Here is a 23,675-nt window from a genome sequence, read left to right as displayed (position 1 = left end):
TGTAATGGGAAAAAAAAATCAATTAAAAACCCTATAAGAAATTTCAGGACTTCATTTTGTAAGATTACACATACACTAATAAAATATTTATTTTAAAGATATTAACGTTTTGTTTCAAATAAAGAATAAAACTACTGCTAGTACCTAAAACTAAGAATGTCAGATACCCAAAAACATTTGTTCTTATGGGCAAATACTTGCTTTTCTATAGTTGTTCATTTGATGTTTCCATATACCTATATTTTAATCATGCTTTAGAGGTATACTTCACAACTAATGTTTATTCATTGGACAACAGCTGTCAAGGATGGCCTAACAAAGACAGCAACACAATCCCACATAAACTTATCTGTCACTTCTTTTGTATATTCCTACCCTCAAGATTTTCCAGTGTCGGCAACAACTCAGCATTTTATAACTCAAAAGGCCTTAGTATAAAAAGGTTTAGAAAGTTTGAAACTTCTGCGTGTACACCTTCCTCTCCAAATGACTTATAAATACGTTCTAAAATTTTCGGTTTAGGTCAGGCACGGTGGCTCATGCCTGTAATCCCAGCATTTTGGGAGGCTGAGGTGGGTGGATCATGAGGTCAGGAGATCAAGACCATCCTGGCTAACATGGTGAAACCCTGTCTCTACTAAAAATACAAAAAATTAGCTGGGCATGGTGGCAGGCACCTGTAGTCCCAGCTACTCAGGAGGCTGAGGCAGGAGAATGGCGTGAACCCAGGAGGTGGAGCTTGCAGTGAGCCAAGATCGCGCCACTGCACTCCAGCCAGGGCGACAGAGCAAGACTCCATCTCAAAAAAAAAAAAAAAAATTTTTTTCAGTTTAGTTTGTACCCATCCCCACCCTGCCATCCCCACAAAAAGCACTTGAAAAAACCCTCAACCTATAATACAAAAAAATAAATAGAAACTACAGAACAGCAGAAAAAAAAATTCAATAAAATAAAAACTCAAATATGAACTATAACTCACAACAAAATGAGAAAAAAAGTTTCCTAATGCCAGACATTCTAAAACAAGGATAAATGGTATCCGTGAAGTAAGAAATTCAACTAATGTAAAAAATAATTCAAAGATACAAAAAAACTCCTTGAAAGTGAGAAAATAATTTATAGATTTAATGACAGTACTGTTTCAGGAAAATGAGACAGAAAATGAAATGCAATCATTCCCTTATTGTTCAGCCACTAATCTTCAAGGATAAGGAAGAATACTTCGGGTACCCCGAGTAGATTTAAAAGCAAATCACTACCAATTATCAGGTTGGCAAAGACCTCCTACAGCAGTAATCAAGAATATTATTTTATAACCAGCCAACATGTCATTCTACTAAGAGGAAACAGGCAAAGCTCTCAAATACAACCTCTGAATAGAGGATCCAGAAGCCTTTCTAACAAGGTGAGAGCAAAAAACCACTACCTGATAATGAAAGCCAACCAGTTAAGAACCTAAGAATGAAGAGAGGCCCTGCTAAAAAGCTGGGGAATGAAGAGTGAACATATTTTATATTCTATTTTTTTAAGAACTACAGATCAATTACAAGTTGAGTCACCATAACTTGCACTGTCACTGTCTGGGTTCAAAGCCAAGCTGTGTCACTAGGTCTATTCTGCACACCTTGGGTTACTCATTTGCATGAGACTGTTAGAACGACTAAATGAGTTAATATTAGCGACATACAAATAATAGTGATTACAACAACAACAAAATACATTTCAAAGAAATACTATTGGCGAGGCATGGTGGCTCATGCCTGAAATCCCAGCACTCTCAGGGGCCGAGGCAGGAGGACTGCCTGAGCCTAGGACTTTGAGACCAGCCTGGGCAACAGAGCCAGACCTCCAGCTCTACAAAAAATTTAAAAATAGCTATGTGTGAGGGTGTGTGCCTGTAGTAGTCTCAGATACTTTGGAGGCTGAGGTAGGAGGACTGCTTGATCCCAGGAGGTTGAGGTTACAGTGAGCCATGATCATGCCACTGCATTGCAGCCTGGGTGACAGGGAAAGACCCTGTCTCAAAAAAAAAAAAAAAAAAAAAAAAAAAAAAACAACACAAAAAAATCCCACCCCACCCCTCCAACACACACACACACACACACACACACACACACACACACACACACACACCAATTTAGTGCAGATCCACTGCCATGGCAATTTTACAAATTACACCCATCAGGCACAATTTCTTTTTACTAACCATGTTGCTCTTCCTAGAACACCCATGATCCTAAGTCTTAATGAAATCTCACCCAGCCTGCTTGGTATAGAAGTTAGACCTGCTAGTCCATGGTCCCTTGGTTATTCTCTGAAGCTTTTCATTTAACTAGAAATAACTTTAGTAGGTGATCAATAAGAATAACATGAGAACAAAATACTTATAAGTGATGTTAATTGAATCATAGCTTCCTGTTTTAAATTGTTTGAAATACAGAAAGCATTATTTTCTGATAATTATATACATTCTTTCACTTCCATGAATATGAAGGAATTACTGAATTATTTCTCATTACTAACCTAGTTCAAGCTTCCCTTTTTAAAGGACTACATACAATAACTGACCCTTTTTGCTTTTACATAGTATACCTTCTACTCATTTGATTTCCAATACCATTTTTTCTTTTCCTCTTTCCTGTCTTCAAGACTGCATATTAAGCCTGTATAAGAAGTACTAGCAATTGAAATGTCAACTATCCTTTAAAAATCACCTCTTAAAATACTTTATAGCATTCATGACTCACAAGAATAGTTAAGAGCCAAAACAGTACAAGAAAAATGACTGACATTAGCCAATTAAAAAATCTGTTATTCAAATGGGCATTTTACAAAACTGCAGAATACAAGGTAGAGAAGCTTTTCAGGTCAAATAGTTGTGTCTTTTCAAACAGTACTGTTTTCCATGGTTCAATGGAGCAAAACTGTTCATACAAACAGAACTGGAAGGGCAAGAGTGAAAGGGCATACAACATGCCAGTCGGAGCTCAGGTTTTCTCAAGCACTGCGATGGGTGGTGCTCAATAACCTTCAGGAGAGTTAGGTCCCCCTCTACATCTCATTTCTAAAAGCTTAGTCTAAAAAAAAAATCATTCCTTAAATATACCATTTCTGCTATGTTTTCCAGAGCCAAAAGCATCACTAATGAAGAGGCACTAACATTTAGCCATTAAAGTTAATCATAATTCCAAAACAGGCACCATATATATTCATATTTTACCAGAAATGTGTTTCAGAACATCTTAAAGAACAACCTCCTATTTTGCAAATAAAAGCCTTAATTTTTCAACTACGTACCACTGCTGAATACTTTGTTTACATTCCTGCTAACTTTAGCAGGTACTCACTTTTTACTTTAAGCTCTAATATTCCATATCCCAGCCTCCTTTTCAAGAAAGCAAGACATAATCCATTAAATAAACAAAATAGCTCCAAAGGTACAGAAAAATCTCAAACATTACTCCATTTTTCTTTTTTTTATTTGAGATGGAGTCTCGCTCTGTCACCCAGGCTAGAGTGCAGTGGTGTAATCTCAGCTCAGTGCAACCTCCAACTCCAGGGTTAAAGCAATTCTCCTGTCTCAGCCTCCAGAGTAGCTGGGATTACAGGCGCGTGCCACCACACCCAGCTAATTTTTGTATTTTTAGTAGAGATGGGGTCTTGCCATGTTGGCCTGACTGGTCTCAAACTCCTGACCTCAGGTGATCTGCCTGCCTTGGCCTCCCAAAGTGTTAGGATTACAGGCATGAGCCACTGCTCCCAGCCATTACTCTACTTTTCTGAAAAGCACAGCTTATAAATAAATCCAAGAAAAATAAAAGTATACAGCACAGAAAAGGCACAAAATGTTGTTTTTTTACCTAATAAAAATTTCATGGAGAGAATTTCACAGAAATTTCACTTCCTCCCTGTTATATTTATTTATTTATTTTCAACAGCCTATTGACAGCTAAAGAAACTTGAGGGGAGTCCTTGTTCAAAAAGCGGAGTGCTATTATAGTCAATCACTAATCATGGACTGGCTTTAACAGCTTTCAAAGTGAAAAAAAAATGGACATTTCAAGGTGAGGCTGATGATACTCAATACCCAAAAATAACCAACTTCTTTCGAAAAAGGTCTAGTGAGACACCTGCCATGTAAGAGTACAGACAAATTCAAAAATAAACTAGATTTGTGGGTATGGTCTGAATCTTATCTTTAACAGGCATTCTAGGAGACTCTAATACATACCAATTATTAAGCATTATATGAGACCATAGATATAGCCTCATTGTAATAAGTAATATTAAAATTAATGGAGCCAGCTGGGCATGGTGGCTCACACCTGTAATCCTAGCACTTTGGGAGGCCGAGGCAGGTGGATCACTTGAGGTCAGGAGTTCGAAACCAGCCTGGCCAACATGGTGAAACCTTGTCTCTACTAAAAATCCAAAAAATTAGGTGGGCATGGTGGTGCGTGCCTGTAATCCCAGCTACTTGGGAGGCTGAGGCAGGAGAATCACTTGAACCTTGGAGGCAGAGGTTGCAGTGAGCCAAGATCATGCCACTGCACTCCAACCTGAACGACAGAGCAAGACTCCATCTCAAAAAAAATTAATTAATTAAATTTAATTAATGGAGCTACCAGAAGCAAGACCTTCAGAATGGTAATTTGAAAACAAAAGCAGATACTCTCTCCAGTGAAACAAACATTTAAGTGGTTTAAAAAAAAAATCAGTAAGCTTGAGGACAGGTCAAGTGAGACTATGTAGTCTAAAAAAAAAAATCGTATAAAGAGAAGCGAACAGACTCAGAGACGTGTAGGACGCCATCAAGCGTAACAACTTACATGTTAATGAGAATTCCAGAAGGAGAAGAGAAAGACAGCATAAAGAATATCTAGAGAAATAATGGGTAAAAACTTCCAGACTTGATGAAAAGGTTGTATCATGGAAAAGCAACCATATGAAAACTGGACTGGCAATATTTACATCAAATAAAATCAACTTTAAAACAAAAGTTACTAGAGATAAAAAGGAACAGTCCATCAGGATAATATAAAAATTATCAACACATACATACCTACTCCAAATCCACAACATACATGAAACAAAAACAGAAAGAACTAAAGGGAGAAATAGACAATAGTTGTAGACTACAATACTCTACTGTCAATATAACTGATTAAAACTAGGCAAAAGATGAACAGTGCAACAGAAGATCTGAACACAATAAACTAACAGACATCTATAAAACACTCCACTCAGAAACAGCAAAATATATACTCTTTTTAACTACACATAAACTATTTTCATGGGTGACTCATATGGAGGGGCCATAAAACAAGTCTCAGTAAGTTTAAAGGGATTGAAATCATACAAAGTATGTCCTCCACCCATTATGGAATAAAATTAGAAAAAAATAAAATTTTGACATTCACAAATACATGGAAATTTAGCAACACACTCCTAAGTAATCAAACAAGTCAAAGAAGAAATCACAAGTTAGAAAATAATTTGAGGTAACCAAAAAACAAGAACACAACATAGCAAAACCTATTGAATTAAAGCAGTGCTTGAAAGGAAATTTAGTATCTTTAAATGTTAAAAAATAAAGATCTCAGATAACCTAATCTTCCACCTTAAATACTAGAAAAACAGCAAACTAAACCTAAAGCAAGTAGAAGGAAAAAATAACATAGAGCAAAAATTAATGAAACAGAAAAACAGAAAAATCAATGAAACCAAAAGCTTTTCTATTTGAAAACGTCAACAAAATTGACAAATCTTTTGCTAGACTAGTCAAGAAAAAAAAAAAAACTCAAAATACTAAAAATCAGAAAGGAATGAGGAGATATTACTATGGAACTTTTAGAAATACAAAGGAAAAGGGAATACAAACTGTATCCCCACAAACTAGATACCATAGATAAAAGAGACAAAACTCTAGAAAGACACAAACTCCCAAACTGAATCAAGAAGAAAAAGAAAATCCAGGAGGGCCTGGCGCTGTGGCTCATGCTTGTAATCCCAGCAAGATGGGGGGCAGAGGCAGGAGGATTGCTTGAGCCCAGGAGTTTGAGACCAGCCTGGGCAATACAAGGAGGCCCCATCTCTACAAAAAATTTAAAAATTAGCCAGACATGATGGCAAGTGCCTGTAGTCCCAGCTACTTGGGAGGCAGAGGTGGTATGATCACTTGAGCCTAGGAGGGTGAGGCTGCAGTGAGCCAAGCCATGCTCAAGCTGCTGTAATGCAGCCTGGGTGAAAGAGCTAGGTCCTGCATGCCCCCGACCCCCGCCCCAAGAAAAAAAAAAAAGAGAAGAAAAGAAAATCTGAATAGATCTCTCATAAGAATTTTTAAGCTTCACATAAAGAGAAAGATGGCTTTAATGGTGAATTCTACCATACATTTAAATAGTTAATACCAATTATTTACAAATTCTTCCCAAGAAATAGATGAGGAGGGAACATATACAAACTTATTTTGTAAAGCCAGTATTACCCACCCTACATAAAAAACCAGACAATGACATTATAAGAAAACTACAGGCCAATATTTCTGATGAATAGACACACATAAATCCAAAAACATACTAGGCTAATGAAATCCAGCAACATAAAACATGAAGAAGGACTATACACCACAACCAAGTGGGATTTATCCCAGGAAGAAAACTGTTTATTTGCAAATCAACCTTTCTCCTTTGTGCTCCTTATGTATAAGGATCATAATTTATCTTTAGATCCTCAGCCACTTGCCAATAACAAATGTATGTCATTCTCTTTATGAATGGTTCATCTGCTCCAACCCCATTCTTTACTTCCTTAAACTGCTTTAATTTTTCATCATGTCAATTTTATCTGGCATTAATGTTCATTTATTCCCTGATATATCCCTGGTGCCTTAGGGACAACTTGACATTTTGACAACCTGACATTTTGATAGGTCTTAAATATTTGTTTAATGATAGCAACTACATAAATCCCAAACATTCTATATCAATTCCTAAGTTGCAAAACGTTACTTACCTAAGTTCTTCATGTTTTGTAGCACAGGCTAACAGAAGAAAAAAGATAACACCACATTAGTTTCATCTTACATGATAAACTGCTGCACTATTCAAAGCAAAACTTTAATTGCTTTACAAGCCATGTTTCACAACCATAAATTTATTTCTTTGAGAAAGGGTCTTTCATGTTTTTGTAGAGATAGGGGTGGGTCTCACTACTGTTGCCCAGGCAGGTCTCAAACTCCTAAGAGTTGAGCTTTTGGGCTCAAGCAATCCTCTCACGTTGGCCTCCCGAAGTGCTGGGATTAAAGGTGTGAGCCACCACATTTGGCCCCAACCATAAATCTAAAAACCTTCAATTCACCGAAGTGTTTTGGGATTCACATCATAGAGTCAACAATGGCAATTATTTTCATTTTTCAAATAAAGCAATACAATGCATATATATCTCCTCCTTTTAAACAGAACCAATCTGTAAGCCTCCACAGTGACCTGACTGATTATGAATTATCATCAGTGGAAACCAAGAGAAAACTTAGGGTTTTAAAATCATCACAATTCATTTATAGCTGTATATTTCATTTATAGCCACACCAAAACTTATGAGTATAAATCATTTTTATAAAAAAGTCAATACTGCCAAACATCAGATCATTACAGTTGTTTTTGGACAACTGGTGATGACTCTGACAGTGGAAATACTTAAAATTCAATTTGCATTTTAATGCAAATTCAGTTTAAAACCAAACACAAGGTTTAATTTATTTGTCAAAGTAAACAGTGCTTTTTCTTATATAATTGATCTTAATCAGCAGTAACAATTATGAATTAGGAAATGTCTATGTATAACAATGATGAATATATTTTAAAATAGTATTTAATAGAATCCTTAATATTATAATACAAAATAAATTTTACTTAAAAAAAATTCATCACAAGACAATGTTTTGGCCAGGCACGACTGTAATCCTTTTAGGATTCGGGAGGCCGAGGTGGGCGGATCACTTGAGGTCAGGAGTTCAAGACCAGCTCAGGCAACACGGCAAAACCCCATCTCTACTAAAAATACAAAAATAAGCCAGGAGTGGTGGCGCATGCCTATAATCCCAGCTACTCAGGTGGCTGAGGCATGAGAATCACTTGAATCTGGGAGGTGGAGGGTGCAGTGAACTGAGATCATGCCACTGCACTCCAACCTGAGCAACAGAGTGAGACTATCTCAAAATAAACAAATAAATAAAAATGTTTTTTAAAATTCCTAAGGAGATTAAGGGATGTTTTGGAATGAGATCTGTAAGTCAAAAAGGGAGAGAATATGTTGCTCTACAGAAACAGTTTTGTATACAAAAACTGAACATAACCTCAGACTATCATTTGAATTGGGATTAACATAAAGTTGAATCTCTGCTAACAATACAGGCAATTTTTGTCTGTGTATCCCATGAAATTGATTCTGCCAGAAAAGTACTTTAGTTGACTGGAACAGACCTGAGGAGGAGATTCAGGTAACTTCCTCTTATGGAAACAACACCAGCACATAATTAATTGTCATGGAAAAATAATCCTTTGAAAGAGGGTTACACTTCACCTTTCATTTGTAGAGTTCGTCTAGAATATCGTTTGCTGGGCCTTCTTTCAAAGGATGTTGATCTTCTTGCTTTATTGGTTTTTGTGGTCTGATACTCTGTTTTCCCACTAAATGAGGCATAACAGAAGTAAGGGAAATTTTAGGTCTACAGTAATAAAACACACACAAATAAGACAGTCTACATTCAGGTTCTCCTTAAAAGAATCATCCTAAACTTCATCGCACAGGAACAACTACTAATAGTCTTGATCTCTCTCTTTACCATATCATTCTTTCACTCTTTAGGCTTTTGTGAAATATGCAACAGATTATGTTGGTTTTATTTTTCTCGTATGCATGCATATCACCTAAGTACACATTAAATAAGTTTGGAATATCTGTCCTTTTATGGAAACTCCCTCCCTTTCCCATCTACATTCCTCAGTGCAAAGTGTGTAAATAAAAGAATATTTTCAGTTACTTTTTCTAATTGTGATATTCACTTTTCAGTATAATTTTCCAGAAATGGTTTTTAAGACTATTGTCTTATTCTCCTTGATTTCCATTTAAATTCTGTTCAGAAAATGCCTCCTTACTTTAAGTAGAATACAATACTACTTCTATTAACTCCACACAATCAACTGGCCACATTATTGGTACAATCCATTCCTCCTTTAACTGATTTCCATGGCATGCAGAAAACTCACAACCAATAATCCACTCTCCAGTAAACCAAAACATTTCTAACTCATGACAACAAACAAGGAGTCATGAGAATAATGACCTTCAGGTTTACAAAGAACCACAAATGTTATCCAGACTAATTTCCCATTCAGTGCAAGAAACCCTTTTCTATATGGTATCCAGTGGTGGGTGGAGAGTCCATAAAACTCTTGTTAAATAGATAAACTGGGAGTGGGTTAATATATAAAGTAAATATCCAGAGGGGCATAAAAGCCATTATACAATTACTGTTTTCCCATCTATTCAAGAAATTATAACCAATAACAGTAACACTTTTTCTATTTTATTTTGGCCAATGGAAGACTCTGGCAAACCACCTTATTCCTCTCTACCTTAGTTACCATATCTGTAAAAAACAGAAGGTTGGCCTAAATTTTTTGGCCTGTATGCAATGAAAGACAGATAAAACAGCTATTAAAATTAACCTATATCTAAATCGTGATCCTAGTCGAATAAATCCTGATCGATGAGAACTCTTTTGGACGGGGCCTCGAAGGCGGAAGAAAGCATGATGCTCCACAGCACATTTCCATAAATGTTTGCATGCTTTTGGGTGATCCAGTCTAAAGACAAATGTATGTTCCTGTTCTTTGCCCTGAAAAAGAAAAGTATATATAAAAGGATGATTACTAGTTCAAACAGTCCTATCTCCTATTTCTGAGATACAAACACATCCATGAATAAAGGATCTAGTGTGCTCCCTGAAATTCAGACACTCTTTATAGTATCAACATAATAAGGGCAGAGTTGAAATCAAGTTGCTCATTTTATCAGCCAATACAAAATTATTCCTAGGAGTTATTCCCCTTTACTTACATGATCTCATTTGTGAGAGAGACATAAAATGAGATTTCATCTGCCAATATTTGGGATGACTGTATAATTATAATTTGAGGAATCATATCAGATCTGGCAGTATGTATCAACAGCCCTAAAAATGCTCACATTTTTGTCCTAGTAACCACACTCCCATGAGTCTAATTATAATAGTTAACATTCATATAGAAATTTTTCTAAGGATTTCACATAAATTATCTCAATGAGTAGATACTATCATTAGCCCCATTTCATAGATAAGGAAACTGAGGCTCAAAGAAATTAAGCCCAAAATCACAAAGCTATTAAGAAAGAAAACCAGAAATGAACCTAACCATTACTCTTGCTCCAGAATCTACACACACCTCTAACAACTAAGTTTATACTGCCTCTCTGGGGAAAATTATTTCCTAAACATCAAAAGTTATATATGAAGATGTATTTTTCCTCAGTCTCATTTATAATAGTAAAACTTGGTACAAACCCTAAACGTCCAAAAAAAGAGAAATGGTCAAGTAAATAGTGGCATATGTAAAAAATTATACAGAGGGATAAATGAATAAATGATGAATGAATGAATGTGCTATTGTTTATTCATATTACACAATAGCATATATATATGTTAGATCTACATAGGTACACGTTTAGATAAAAGAGGCAAGCTGCAAATATATATAATTATGCAAGTTTTTAAAACAATTCTAATATGTGTTAATATTTGGAAAAAGTTACAAAATATATATGAGAATAATACCCTCCAAAATTGGTGACCAGGTACCAGAAGAAAGGGGGTAGGTAATAAGGGGGTTAGACTTTAGTTGGTATTATTTATTCATGCACATAATTGTGTTTATCTTTCTCTAAAAGAGATCTGAAGCAAAATGTAAAAAATGTTAAATCTAGATCATGAATAAGATGGTTATCTATTTTATAATTTTTGGTACTTTTCAGGTTATTTAAAGACACTATTAAGACAGTAAAGAGGCCGGGCGCAGTGGCTCACGCTTGTAATCCCAGCACTTTGGGAGGCCGAGGTGGGTGGATCACGAGGTCAGGAGATCGAGACCACGGTGAAACCCCGTCTCTACTAAAAATACAAAAAAATTAGCCGGGCGTGGTGGCGGGCGCCTGTAGTCCCAGCTACTCGGAGAGGCTGAGGCAGGAGAATGGCGGGAACCCGGGAGGCGGAGCTTGCAGTGAGCCAAGATTGCGCCACTGCACTCCAGCCTGGGCGACAGAGCGAGACTCCGTCTCAAAAAAAAAAAAAAAAAAAAGACAGTAAAGATGGATATGCTAATTACCCTGATTTTATAATTACACATTGTATACACGTATCAAAATATCACTCTGTATGCAATAAATATGTACAATTATTACATGTCATCTAAAAACAAAAGTGGAAAAAGGGCAAAACAAGGAGTAGATGATACTTGCAACACTAATATCTAACAAAGAATTAATATCCAGAACATACAAAGAATTTTTTCAATGAATCAAAGGCACATGACCTAATAGAAAAATGAGCAAAAGATTTGAGTAGGCATTTCATAAAGAAGATATCCACATATCCAATAACTACATAAATAACTACTAAACCAGAGTCGTCATTAGGGGAACACAAACTAAAACCACATTCTACTCCACGAGAATGGCTACAATGAAAAAGACAGAATTCCAAACATTAGCAAAAAAAGAAAAAAACACCAATAACATTGCTGGTGGGAGTATAAACTCATATTAAATATTTTGGAAAGAGGTTTGGTGGTACGTACAAAAGCTAAATATACATACACCTTAGTGTTCAGAGCAGCACTCTTTTTTATTTTTTAACTTTCATTTTGGGTTTGGGGTACAAGAGGTTTGTTACATAGGTAAACATGTGTCATGGTGGTTTATTGCACATGTTATTTCATCACCCAGGGATTAAGTCCAGTTATCTTTCAGTTAGTTATCTTTTCTACTCTTCCTCCTACCCTCCCCACTCAAGTAGATCCCAGTGTCTGTTGTTGCTTTCTTTGTGTTCATAAGTTCTTATCATTTAGCTCCCACTTGTAAGTGAGAATATGTAGTATTTGGTTTTCTGTTCTTGCATTACTTTGCTAAGGATAATATCCTCCAGCTCCATCCATGGTCCTGCAAAAAAGATCTCATTCTTTTTTATGGCTGCATAGTATCCCATTGTGTGTTTAAAACGGGAAAAGTATAGCAGTCAAATTACTGAGCAGAGGAAAATGAAAGAACTGGATTCAAAAAAAATCTTTTCATCATTATAAAAATGTTTAAACATACAGAAAAACTGAATACCCATATACATAGTGTCTAGATTCAACAACTGTTAACAATTTGCTCAAATTGCTTTTATCTATATCTGTATGCATATGTTAAAATTTATTAATTTGCATAAAGTAAAATTCTTCTTGCCTTTTCTAAAGTATCATATAAATGGAGTCGTTCAATACATAATTTTTTAAATCTGGCTTCTTGCATTAAGAACAATGCATGTGAGTTGCATCCATGCATGTATCAATTAAGAACCACACTGTAACTGATACAAAGGTAATCTTTAATTCAAAAGGCTTTATTATTATTAGGTAGATCTTTTTGATCAGTTAATAAAGAGATAAAGTTGGTCTGCCACAGTGCCTTACTCCTGTAAACTCAACATGTTGAGAAGCCAAGATGGGAGGATTACTTAAGGCCAGGAGTTTGAGAGCAACCTTGGCAACATACTGAGATCCCCTGTCTCTACAAATAAATGAAAAAATTAGCCAGGCATGGTGGCATGTGCCTGCAGTCCCAGCTACTCAGGAGGCTGAGTGAGCAGGACGATCACTTGAGCCCGGTTACAGTGAGCTATGATAGTGCCACTGCACTCCAGCCTGGGTGACTGGCTGGGTCACTTAAATGTAATTTTTTATACACCTCAGATATATTATCAATGAAGAAACAAGAAGACATTTTTATATTATTTTTCATTCTGCGGGCAGAAAACCATATTTTTAGGATGGTATGACCCAAGTAAGGAAATTATTTAAAGCATTAATTATACTGTTTGCATTCTGTGGCTCTTTAAAACAATGAGGTACAGTCCCTCTTTTAGAGAAATAAGTTACCACATAATACAGTCACTGTTAAACAAGTAATACAATATAATTTCATTCCTACCTGATCATCATCTTCTACAACCACCAAGGTTAATTTATTCTTCTTAAAATCCAATCTGGTTATCTTCGGCCTATAATATAATAAGAGAATAAAAGCCAAATTACAAACAAATGTTCTCTAAATATGAAAAAAATTGTTTTTATTTCAAATACATTTAACCATCTAACTCCTGAATTTAAAATTGACAGAAGGGTAAATATAACTTGCAATGCCCATTAAAAGACAGGAAACAGAAAAACACAGTACATGTTTCAAAAGCAACATCTCTGACAAAATTGAGGCTGCACAGATCAGATATTTAAAATGTTAAGGAAAAAGAAATCTATGTATTTGATAGGTCTCGATTATGGTGTAAGATTTTTTAGGTCTAGGGAAAATTGTTCCAGTGTTAGAGCAGCAGCACAGGAACTAGACATAGGAATGACCACAAAGCTTAAAAAAAAAAAGCCATAAAGAAAAACACTAATGATGGTTTTCAACTCTTTTCGTTTGTTTGAGACAAGTTCTCCCTCCTTTGCACAGGGTGGAGTGCAGTAGTGTGTTCATAGCTCACTGCAGCCATGAACTTCCAGGCTCCAGTAGTCCTCCTGCCTCAGCCTTACTCCCACACCACACCAGGCTAATTTTTGTATTCTTTGTAGAGACAGCATCTCGCTACGTTGCCCAGGCTGGTCTCAAATTCCTGGGCTCAAGTGATCCTCATACCCTGGTCTCCCAAAGTGTTGGAATTACAGATGTGAGCCACTGCAACCGGACTCAACTGATTTCAACAGGAATTTTGGTTTGAGGAAATACATCTTAATTTTTTTAACCTCGCTTTATGGCCCGCTTTCCAACTGTATCTCCCTACTTGTAAATTCCAAACCACCTACCACACATTTGAACTCTGTATTTCCATAAATTGTGAATGTCAAAACAATGTGACACTCCGATTGACTAATCTTTAAATATAACATATAAAATAGATGTAAAACATAACTTTACAAGAGCTTTACTAAAACAATAATGAATAAATAATAGCAGGAAAAGGAAAGGAAACAGAATCTCGCTCTGTCACAAAGGCTGGAGTGCAGTGGCGTGATCTCGGCTCACTACAACCTCCACCTCCCAGGTTCAAGCAATTCTCCTGCCTCAGCCTCCAGAGTAGCTGGGATTACAGGTGCGTGCCACCATGCTATGCCCGGCTAATCTTTGTATTTTTAGTAGAGACAGGTTTTCACCATGTTGGCCAGGCTGGTCTTGAACTCCTGACCTCAGGTGAGCCCTCACCTTGGTGGGGATTACAGGAGTGAGCCACCTGGCCTGCCCTAAGTATTCTTCTAAGTGCTTCACAAGTATTAATTAACTCTCAAGACAACTTTATAAAAAGGTAGAAAAGGAGCTTTCTTTATCTCTCTGCCTAAAGCATTCTTAGGCCTGGAAGCAGTTTCCATTTGCCCATAGGACAAGCTGGAGGTATGAGGGGATTTAACACCCAAGAAATTGGAAGATAATTGCCCGAGGTTCTTCACGCATCAAGGGACAACTGTAAAGGTGTTCAACTCAAGTCTCTCAGAGTCCCTAGCAAGAACACCCAGATGCAAAACTAAATGAAATACTACCTTCGAGAGCAGTGGTTCTCCCAGCACGGAGTTTGAGATCTGAGAATGGACAGACTGCCTCCTCAAGTGGGTCCCTGACCCCCGAGTAGCCTAACTGGGAGGCACCTCCAGTAGGGTCCGGATGACATTTCACATGGCCGGGTACCCCTCTGAGATGAGGCTTCAAGAGGAACAATCAGGCAGCAACATTTGCTGTTCAGCAATATTCGCTGTTCTGCAGCCTCCGCTGGTGATACCCAGGCAAACAGGGTCTGGAGTGGACCTCCAGCAAACTCCAACAGACATGCAGCTGCTGGAAGGAAAACTAACAAAGAGAAAGGACACCCACACCAAAACCCCACCTGTACGTCACCATCATCAAAGACCAAAGGTAGATAAAACCACAAAGATGGGGAAAAAACAGAGCAGAAAAGCTGAAAATTCTACAAATCAGAGCACCTCTCCCCCTCCAAAGGACAAGCTCCTCACCAGCAATGGATCAAAGCTGGATGGAGAATCACTTTGACGAGCTGAGAGAAGAAGGCTTCAGATGACCAAACTTCTCCGAGCTAAAGAAGAAGTTCGAATCCATCGCAAAGAAGCTAAAAACCTTGAAAAAAGATTAGACGAATGGCTAACTAGAATAACCAGTGTAGAGAAGTCCTTAAATGATCTGATGGAGATGAAAACCATGGCACGAGAACTACGTGATGCACGCACAAGCTTCAGTAGCCGATTCAATCAACTGGAAGAAAGGATATCAGTGACTGAAGATCAAATGAATGAAATGAAGCGAGAAGAGAAGTTTAGAGAAAAAAAGAGTAAAAAGAAATGAACAAAGCCTCCAAGAAATATGGGACTATGTGAAGAGACCAAATCTACATCTGATTGGTGTGTACCTGAAAGTGAAGGGGAGAATGGAACCAAGTTGGAAAACACTCTGCAGGATATTATCCAGGAGAACTTCCCCAACCTAGCGAGGCAGGCCAACATTCAAATTCAGGAAATACAGAGAATGCCACAAAGATACTCCTCAAGAAGAGCAACTCCAAGACACATAATTGTCAGATTCACCAAAGTTGAAATGAAGGAAAAAATGTTAAGGGCAGCCAGAGAGAAAGGTCAGGTTACCCACAAAGGGAAGCCCATCAGACTAACAGCGGATCTCTCAGCAGAAACTCTACAAGCCAGAAGAGAGTGGCGGCCAATAGTCAACATTCTTAGAGAAAAGAATTTTCAACCCAGAATTTCATATCCAACCAAACTAAGCTTCATAAGTGAAGGAGAAATAAAATCCTTTACAGACAAGCAAATGCTGAGAGATTTTGTCACCACTAGGCATGCTTTACAAGAGCTCCTGAAGGAAGCACTAAACATGGAAAGGAACAACCGGTACCAGCCACTGCAAAAACATGCCAAATTGTAAAGACCATCGAGGCTAGGAAGAAACTGCATCAACTAATGAGCAAAATAACCAGCTAACATCACAATGACAGGATCAAACTCACACATAACAATATTAACCTTAAATGTAAATTGGCTAAATGCTCCAGTTAAAAGACACGGACTGGCAAATTGGATAAAGAGTCAAGACCCATCAGTGTGCTGTATTCAGGAGACCCATCACACGTGCAGAGACACACATAGACTAAAAATAAAGGGATGGAGGAAGATCTACCAAGCAAATGGAAAACAAAAAAAGGCAGGGTTTGCAATCCTAGTCTCTGATAAAACACACTTGAAACCAACAAAGATCAAAAGAGACAAAGAAGGCCATTACATAATGGTAAAGAGATCAATTGAACAAGAAGAGCTAACTATACTAAATATATATGCACCCAATACAGGAGCACCCAGATTCATAAAGCAAGTCCTGAGAGACCTACAAAGAGACTTAGACTCCCACACAATAATAATGGGAGACTTTAACACCCCAACGTCAACACTAGACAGATTAACGAGACAGAAAGTTAACAAGGATATCCAGGAATTGAACTCAGCTCTGCATCAAGTGGAACTAATAGACATCTACAGAACTCTCCACCCCAAATCAACAGAACATACATTCTTCTCAGCACCACATCACACTTATTCCAAAATTGACCACATAGTTAGAAGTAAAACAATCCTCAGCAAATGTAAAAGAACAGAAATTGTAACAAACTGTCTCTCAGACCACAGTGCAATCAAATGGAACTCAGGATTAAGAAACTCACTCAAAACCACTCAACTACATGGAAAATGAACAACCTGCTCCTGAATGACTACTGGGTACATAATGAAATGAAGGCAGAAATAAAGATGTTCTTTGAAACCAATGAGAACAAAGACACAACATTCCACAATCTCTGGGACACATTTAAAGCAGTGTGTAGAGGGAGATTTATAGCACTAAATGCCAACGAGAGAAAGTAGAAAAGATCTAAAATTGACACCCTAACATCACAATTAAAAGAACTAGAGAAGCAAGAGGAAACACACTGAAAAGCTAGCAGAAGGCAAGAAATAACTAAGATCAGAGCAGAACTGAAGGAGACAGACACACAAAAAACCCTTCAAATAATCAATGAATCCAGGAGCTGGTTGTTTTTTGAAAAGATCAACAAAATTGATAGACCACTAGCAAGACTAATAAAGAAGACAAGAGAGAAGAATCAAATAGATGCAACAAAAAATGATAAAGGGGATATCACCACTGATCCCAAAGAAATACAAACTACCATCAGAGAATACTATAAACACCTCTATGCAAATAAACAAAAAATCTAGAAGAAATGGATAAACTCCTGGACACATACACCGTCCGAAGACTAAACCAGGAAGAAGCTGAATCCCTGAATAGACCAATAACAGGCTCTAAAACTGAGGCAATAATTAATAGCCTACCAACCAAAAAAAGTCCAGGACCAGACGGATTCATAGCCAAATTCTACCAGAGGTACAAGGAGGAGCTGGTACCATTCCTTCTGAAACTATTCTAATCGATGGAATGAGGGAATCCTCCCTAACTCATTTTATGAGGCCAGCATCATCCTGATACCAAAGCCTGGCAGAGACACAACAAAAAAAGAGAATTTTAGACCAATATCCCTGATGAACATCGATGCAAAAATCCTCAATAAAATACTTGCAAACCAAATCCAGGAGCACATCAAAAAGCTTATCCCCCAAGATCAAGTGGGCTTCATCCCTGGGATACAAGGCTGGTTCAACATATGCCAATCAATAAACATAATCCATCATATAAACAGAACCAATGACAAAAACCACATGATTATCTCAATAGATGCAGACAAGGCCTTTGATAAAATTCAACAGCCCTTCATGCTAAAAACTCCCAATAATTTAGGTATTGATGGGACATATCTCAAAATATTAAGAGCTATTTATGACAAACCCACAGCCAATATCATACTGAATGGGCAAAAACTGGAAGCATTCCCTTTGAAAACTGGCACAAGACATGGATGCCCTCTCTCACCACTCTTATTCAACATAGTGTTGGAAGTTCTGGCCAGGGCAATCAGGCAGGAGAAGGAAATAAAGGGTATTCAATTAGGAAAAGAGGAAGTCAAATTGTCCCTGTTTGCACATGACATGATTGTATATTCAGAAAACCCCATCATCTCAGCCCAAAATCTCCTTAAGCTGATAAGCAACCTCAGCAAAGTCTCAGGATACAAAATCAATGTGCAAAAATCACAAGCATTCTTATACACCAATCACAGACAAACAGAGAGGCAAATCATGAGAGAACTCCCATTCACAATTGCTTCAAAGAGAATAAAATACCTAGGAATCCAACTTACAAGGGATGTGAAGGACCTCTTCAAGGAGAACTAAAACCACTGCTCAACAAAATAAAAGAGGACACAAACAAATGGAGGAACATTCCATGCTCATGGATAGGAAGAATCAGTACCGTGAAAATGGCCATACTGCCCAAGGTAATTTATAGTTTCAATGCCATCCCCATCAAGCTACCAATGACTTTCTTCACAGAATTGGAAAAAACTACTTTAAAGTTCATATGGAACCAAAAAAGAGCCCATATAGCCAAGACAATCCTAAGCCAAAAGAACAAAGCTGGAGGCATCACACTACCTGACTTCAAACTATACTACAAGGCTACAGTAACCAAAACAGCATGGTAATGGTATCAAAACAGAGATATAGACCAATGGAACAGAACAGAGCCTTCAGAAATAATACCACGTATCTACAACCATCTGATCTTTGACAAACCTGACGAAAACAAGAAATGGGGAAAGGATTCCCTATTTAATAAATGGTGCTGGGAAAACTGGCTAGCCCTATGTAGAAAGCTGAAACTGGATCCCTTCCTTACACCTTATACAAAAATTAATTCAAGATGGATTAAAGATTTACATGTTAGACCTAAAACCATAAAAACCCTAGAAGAAAACCTAGGCTATACCATTCAGGACATAGGCATGGGCAAAGACTTCATGTCTAAAACACCAAAAGCAATGGAAACAAAAGCCAAAATTGACAAATGGGACCTAATTAAACTAAAGAGCTTCTGCACAGCAAAAGAAACTACCGTCAGAGTGAACAGGCAACCTACAGAATGGGAGAAAATTTTTGCAATCTACTCATCTGACAAAGGGCTAATATCCAGAATCTACAAAGAACTCAAACAAATTTACAAGAAAAAAAAACAAACAACCCCATCAAAAAGTGGGCGTAGGATATGAACAGACACTTCTCAAAAGAAGACATTTATGCAGCCAACAGACACATGAAAAAATGCTGATCATCACTGGCCATCAGAGAAATGCAAATCAAAACCATAATGAGATACATCTCACACCAGTTAGAATGGCCATCATTAAAAAGTCAGGAAACAACAGGTGCTGGAGAGGATGTGGAGAAATAGGAACACTTTTACACTGTTGGTGGGACTGTAAACTAGTGCAATCATTATGGAAGACAGTGTGGCGATTCCTCAAGGATCTAGAACTAGAAATACCATTTGACCCAGCCAACCCATTACTGGGTATATACCCAAAGGATTATAAATCATGCTGCTATAAAGACACATGCACACATATGTTTACTGCGGCACTATTCACAATAGCAAAGACTTGGAACCAACCCAAATGTCCATCAATGACAGACTGGATTAAGAAAATGTGGCACATATACACCATGGAATACTATGCAGCCATAAAAAAGGATGAGTTCATATCCTTTGTAGGGACATGGATGATGCTGGAAACCATCATTCTCAGTGAACTATCACAAGGATAGAAAACCAAACACCACATGTTCTCATTCATAGGTGGGAACTGAACAATGAGAACACTTGGACACAGGAAGCAGAACATCACACACTGGGGCCTGTCGTGGGGTGGGGGCAGGGGGGGAGGGACAGCATTAGGAGATATACCTAATGTAAATGACGAGTTAATGGGTGCAGCACACCAACTTGGCACATGTATACATATGTAACAAACCTGCATGCTTTGCACATGTACCCTAGAACTTAAAGAATAAAAAAAAAAAAACACTACCTTCAATTTTTTGAGGGAAATAATTTTCAACCTACAATTCTATCCTTGGCCTAGTTACCAAGAAAGAATAAAAGACAAAAAGATCATTTTAAGGCATTTAAGCATTCAAACAAATTACTTTTCTTAGGCAGTTACTTTCTTTACTTAGGCAGTTGGCGGGGGCAGGGAGGACAAAGAAAAAGGAAACCATGGGAGGACCATTCAGGACTCTAGCTGAGAACACGGGAAAGGGAAGTCTCAAGATAAAAGCTGGAAAGTAACCTGTGCAACAAACAGTTCCACAGGGAACAGAAGAACTATTTAATGTAACCCTTGATAACTTAAAAAAGCTTGAGGAGAAGAAAAGGCAGGTAATTTAAAGGGATGTGTGGGGTATGTAAGATGGGGAAGCCAAGAACGCTAGAACAAAAACAAAAAGCTAAAAAGAAAGGAAATGTGATACCAGTTGTGAGTTCCAGGACTTCAGAGCTGATCAAGAAAATGTACTGCATAACAGGCTTTATTGAGCAGTGTTTGGAAAGGGTTGCCTGATAAGGGTGGTCCTTCATAGCAGGTGACCTTCCAGAGACAGCAGCTGCAAGGCTACCACCAGATGGGGAGGAGGGCAAGGAAACTCTCAGTAAAGAGGGGAATCTGAGAGGGGGCTTAAGAGCCTAGGGGACGGCATTCAGCAGTTAAGTGTGAGGGATCTGAGTCAGAGAACTCAGAAAGGCAGCAGTGGTTTTGGGGTCCTTTAATCTACAGAGCTTGCCTTATCTATGGCCAGTAGATGTTAGGGTACAGTTTCATGGGATATATAAAGCAGAAATGGCTAAAACTATACATAGCAGGCTATGTTTAAAGTAACTGGATGTGTCAGAATTTGAGTTTGATGCCAGAGGTCTTTGTGCTAACAGTCCCTGTCTAGTGTACAAAAGTAAACACCTAAGCTCTGTACTACTCTGATAGAGACATCTTATTGTAAACACTACCCTGATTGTCAGCTTTTAGAATACCAGACAAAATCTGATGGACTCAGTTATGGCCAAGAAATCCAAGTAAAATCTATCCTTGATGTAAAAGTAAAACATAAATGTAATTTAAAAGTATGAACAATAAAAGCTGGAACAGTATAAGGAGCACAGTTTAGAGAAGGGATAAAAATATTAGTATCTTCCTCTTACACAATAGGGAGTAAAGGGATTGTGGAATAATAAATATTAAAAGCAATGACATGACTACATGGAGGGAGGAAGTGCCCATGTGAACATCTGATACACATAAAAATATAAATATTTATATCAAGATATAGATTGTGCTATACTTTGAAACTAATGGGAAATACCGCTAGAAGAGTTTTAATAATTACCTCTGGAGAGTAGGAATAATGATGCGTAATAGTGTGACAAGAGACAGTTGCTTTCATTGACAAGTTTTTCAAAACTATTTGATTTCCAAACTTGTTTATGTGTTAACTTTATTTACTCATCAAAAACCAAAACAACAGTAAGTATCTTTGACAATAACTCTTGCTTACCAAAAAAATAAGCCAATTTTGGTATCTCCTTCAAAAACAAGGACTCCTGTTGGTGTTAGTCCCAAACTATAGTCATTCCCATCTCTAGCCTAATTTAAGGGGAGAAAAATGTGTTAGCTTTTATTTGTACAAAACAGGTTTCACATTGACACAACTTTTAAATTTTATTTTTGTATTGAATTGTATTAATTATATACAGGCTAATATATGAGATGTTTTCAACAATTAGAGTATCCATAATAACATTCTCAGAAAAATTTATGCATATATTTTTATTTCTAGTCATTGAAACACTAGAGTTTTAAAGTGTATCTTCATTGAAAGTGGGTAGTTACACTCCCACTACAAAGAAAGCTGTTTCCACATTCTTCCCACATTGTACTTACCACTTAAATCATGTATTTTGGAAAAGACTGCTGATATGGTTTGGCTCTGTGTCTATACCCAAATCTTGTGTCAAATTGTAATCCCCAGTATTGGAGGAGGGGCCTGGTGGGAGGTGACTGAATCATGGAGACGGTCTTCCCCCTTGCTATTCTCATGATAGTGAATGAGTTCTCAAGAGATCTGGTTGTCTGAAAGTATGCAGCACCTCCCTCTTTGCTCTCTCTCCCTCCTGCCAGCCATGTAAAGATGTGCCTGTTTGCCCTTCACGTTGCCCCATGATTATAAGTTTCCCGAGGCCTCCTGAGAGGCAAAAGCCTGTACAGCCTGCAAAACCATGAGCCAATTGAACCTCTTTATAAATTTATGTCTTTATAGCAGTGCGGGAATGAACTAATACAACCGCCTTTCTGGAAAAATGTTACTAGTTAAACTAGAAATAACTTAAATCACTACAAAGCTGTTCTTAAGTTTATCAAAGTCTTTAAGCTATAAATCTTCAACTTTGCCTCCTGAATTATTTTAACAGAGCCTACTCAGTGTAAGTCACATAATAGGAAGTAAAAAGGATAACAAATGGCTCGAAAGCTTAAAACAATTTTTTATAGCAAAAAAAAAAAAACCAAACACCGCATGTTCTCACTCATAGGTGGGAATTGAACAATGAGAACACATGGACACAGGAAGGGGAACATCACACTCCGGGGACTGCTGTGGGATGGGGGGAGGGGGGAGGGATAGCACTGGGAGATATACCTAATGCTAAACAACGAGTTAATGGGTGCAGCACACCAACATGGCACATGGATACGTACGTAACAAACCTGCACGTTGTCCACATGTACCCTAAAACTTAAAGTATAATAATAATAAAAATAAATAAAATAAAAAAATAAAATATGAGGGGAAAAACCCACATATATTGTATACAGAAAGAAAAAAAAAATAACAGCTTAAAAGGACCAAGTACCTTGTTAGGGATGTTGGTTGCTTCTCTTCTTTCTTATAATGAACCTTTCTGTGAGATTCTAGTCATTCGGTATTTAATCTCAAACTTTTTAACCATACATCCAAAGTACCCAGTGCTAGCTTATGCAAACTCCATGCCCTCCCTCTTACTGAAAAATTCCACAGTCACTGTGAACCTCCAAAGAATAAATTTTTAAAAAAGCATCACAACACAATGCTTACCTTGACCACATGCATATCAACCCCATACATTTCTAGCCATTTGGCTTTATTCAGATAATTGGTTTCAGCCTGTGCTGGTGTTTGACCTCTGAAATTTAAAACAATGATTTTTAAAGTAACAATAAATATAAAATAAATTCTATACAAAGGATAGAAACAGAAGAAAATGAATATGAAATAACT

General features: G+C 37.4%; 1 protein-coding gene across 1 annotated transcript in view; it reads right to left on the bottom strand.

Moving 5' to 3' along the window:
• Positions 1-23,675, bottom strand: part of EPB41L5 (erythrocyte membrane protein band 4.1 like 5) — a 174,072-nt gene that overhangs the window by 89,453 nt on the left and 60,944 nt on the right. The window contains exons 9-14 of the mRNA XM_030800955.1: positions 23,493-23,580; positions 21,918-22,006; positions 13,285-13,354; positions 9,729-9,898; positions 8,581-8,687; positions 7,012-7,039 (exon numbers count right to left, since the gene is read on the bottom strand). Coding sequence (XP_030656815.1) covers positions 7,012-7,039; positions 8,581-8,687; positions 9,729-9,898; positions 13,285-13,354; positions 21,918-22,006; positions 23,493-23,580 — 552 coding nt within the window. The remainder of the gene's footprint in view (positions 1-7,011; positions 7,040-8,580; positions 8,688-9,728; positions 9,899-13,284; positions 13,355-21,917; positions 22,007-23,492; positions 23,581-23,675) is intronic.

Source organism: Nomascus leucogenys, chromosome 20, assembly GCF_006542625.1.
Source record: "Nomascus leucogenys isolate Asia chromosome 20, Asia_NLE_v1, whole genome shotgun sequence".
Taxonomy (NCBI): domain Eukaryota; kingdom Metazoa; phylum Chordata; class Mammalia; order Primates; family Hylobatidae; genus Nomascus; species Nomascus leucogenys.
The sequence above is the reverse complement of the archived record's forward strand: the minus strand, read 5'-3'. Positions and strand labels throughout refer to the sequence as shown.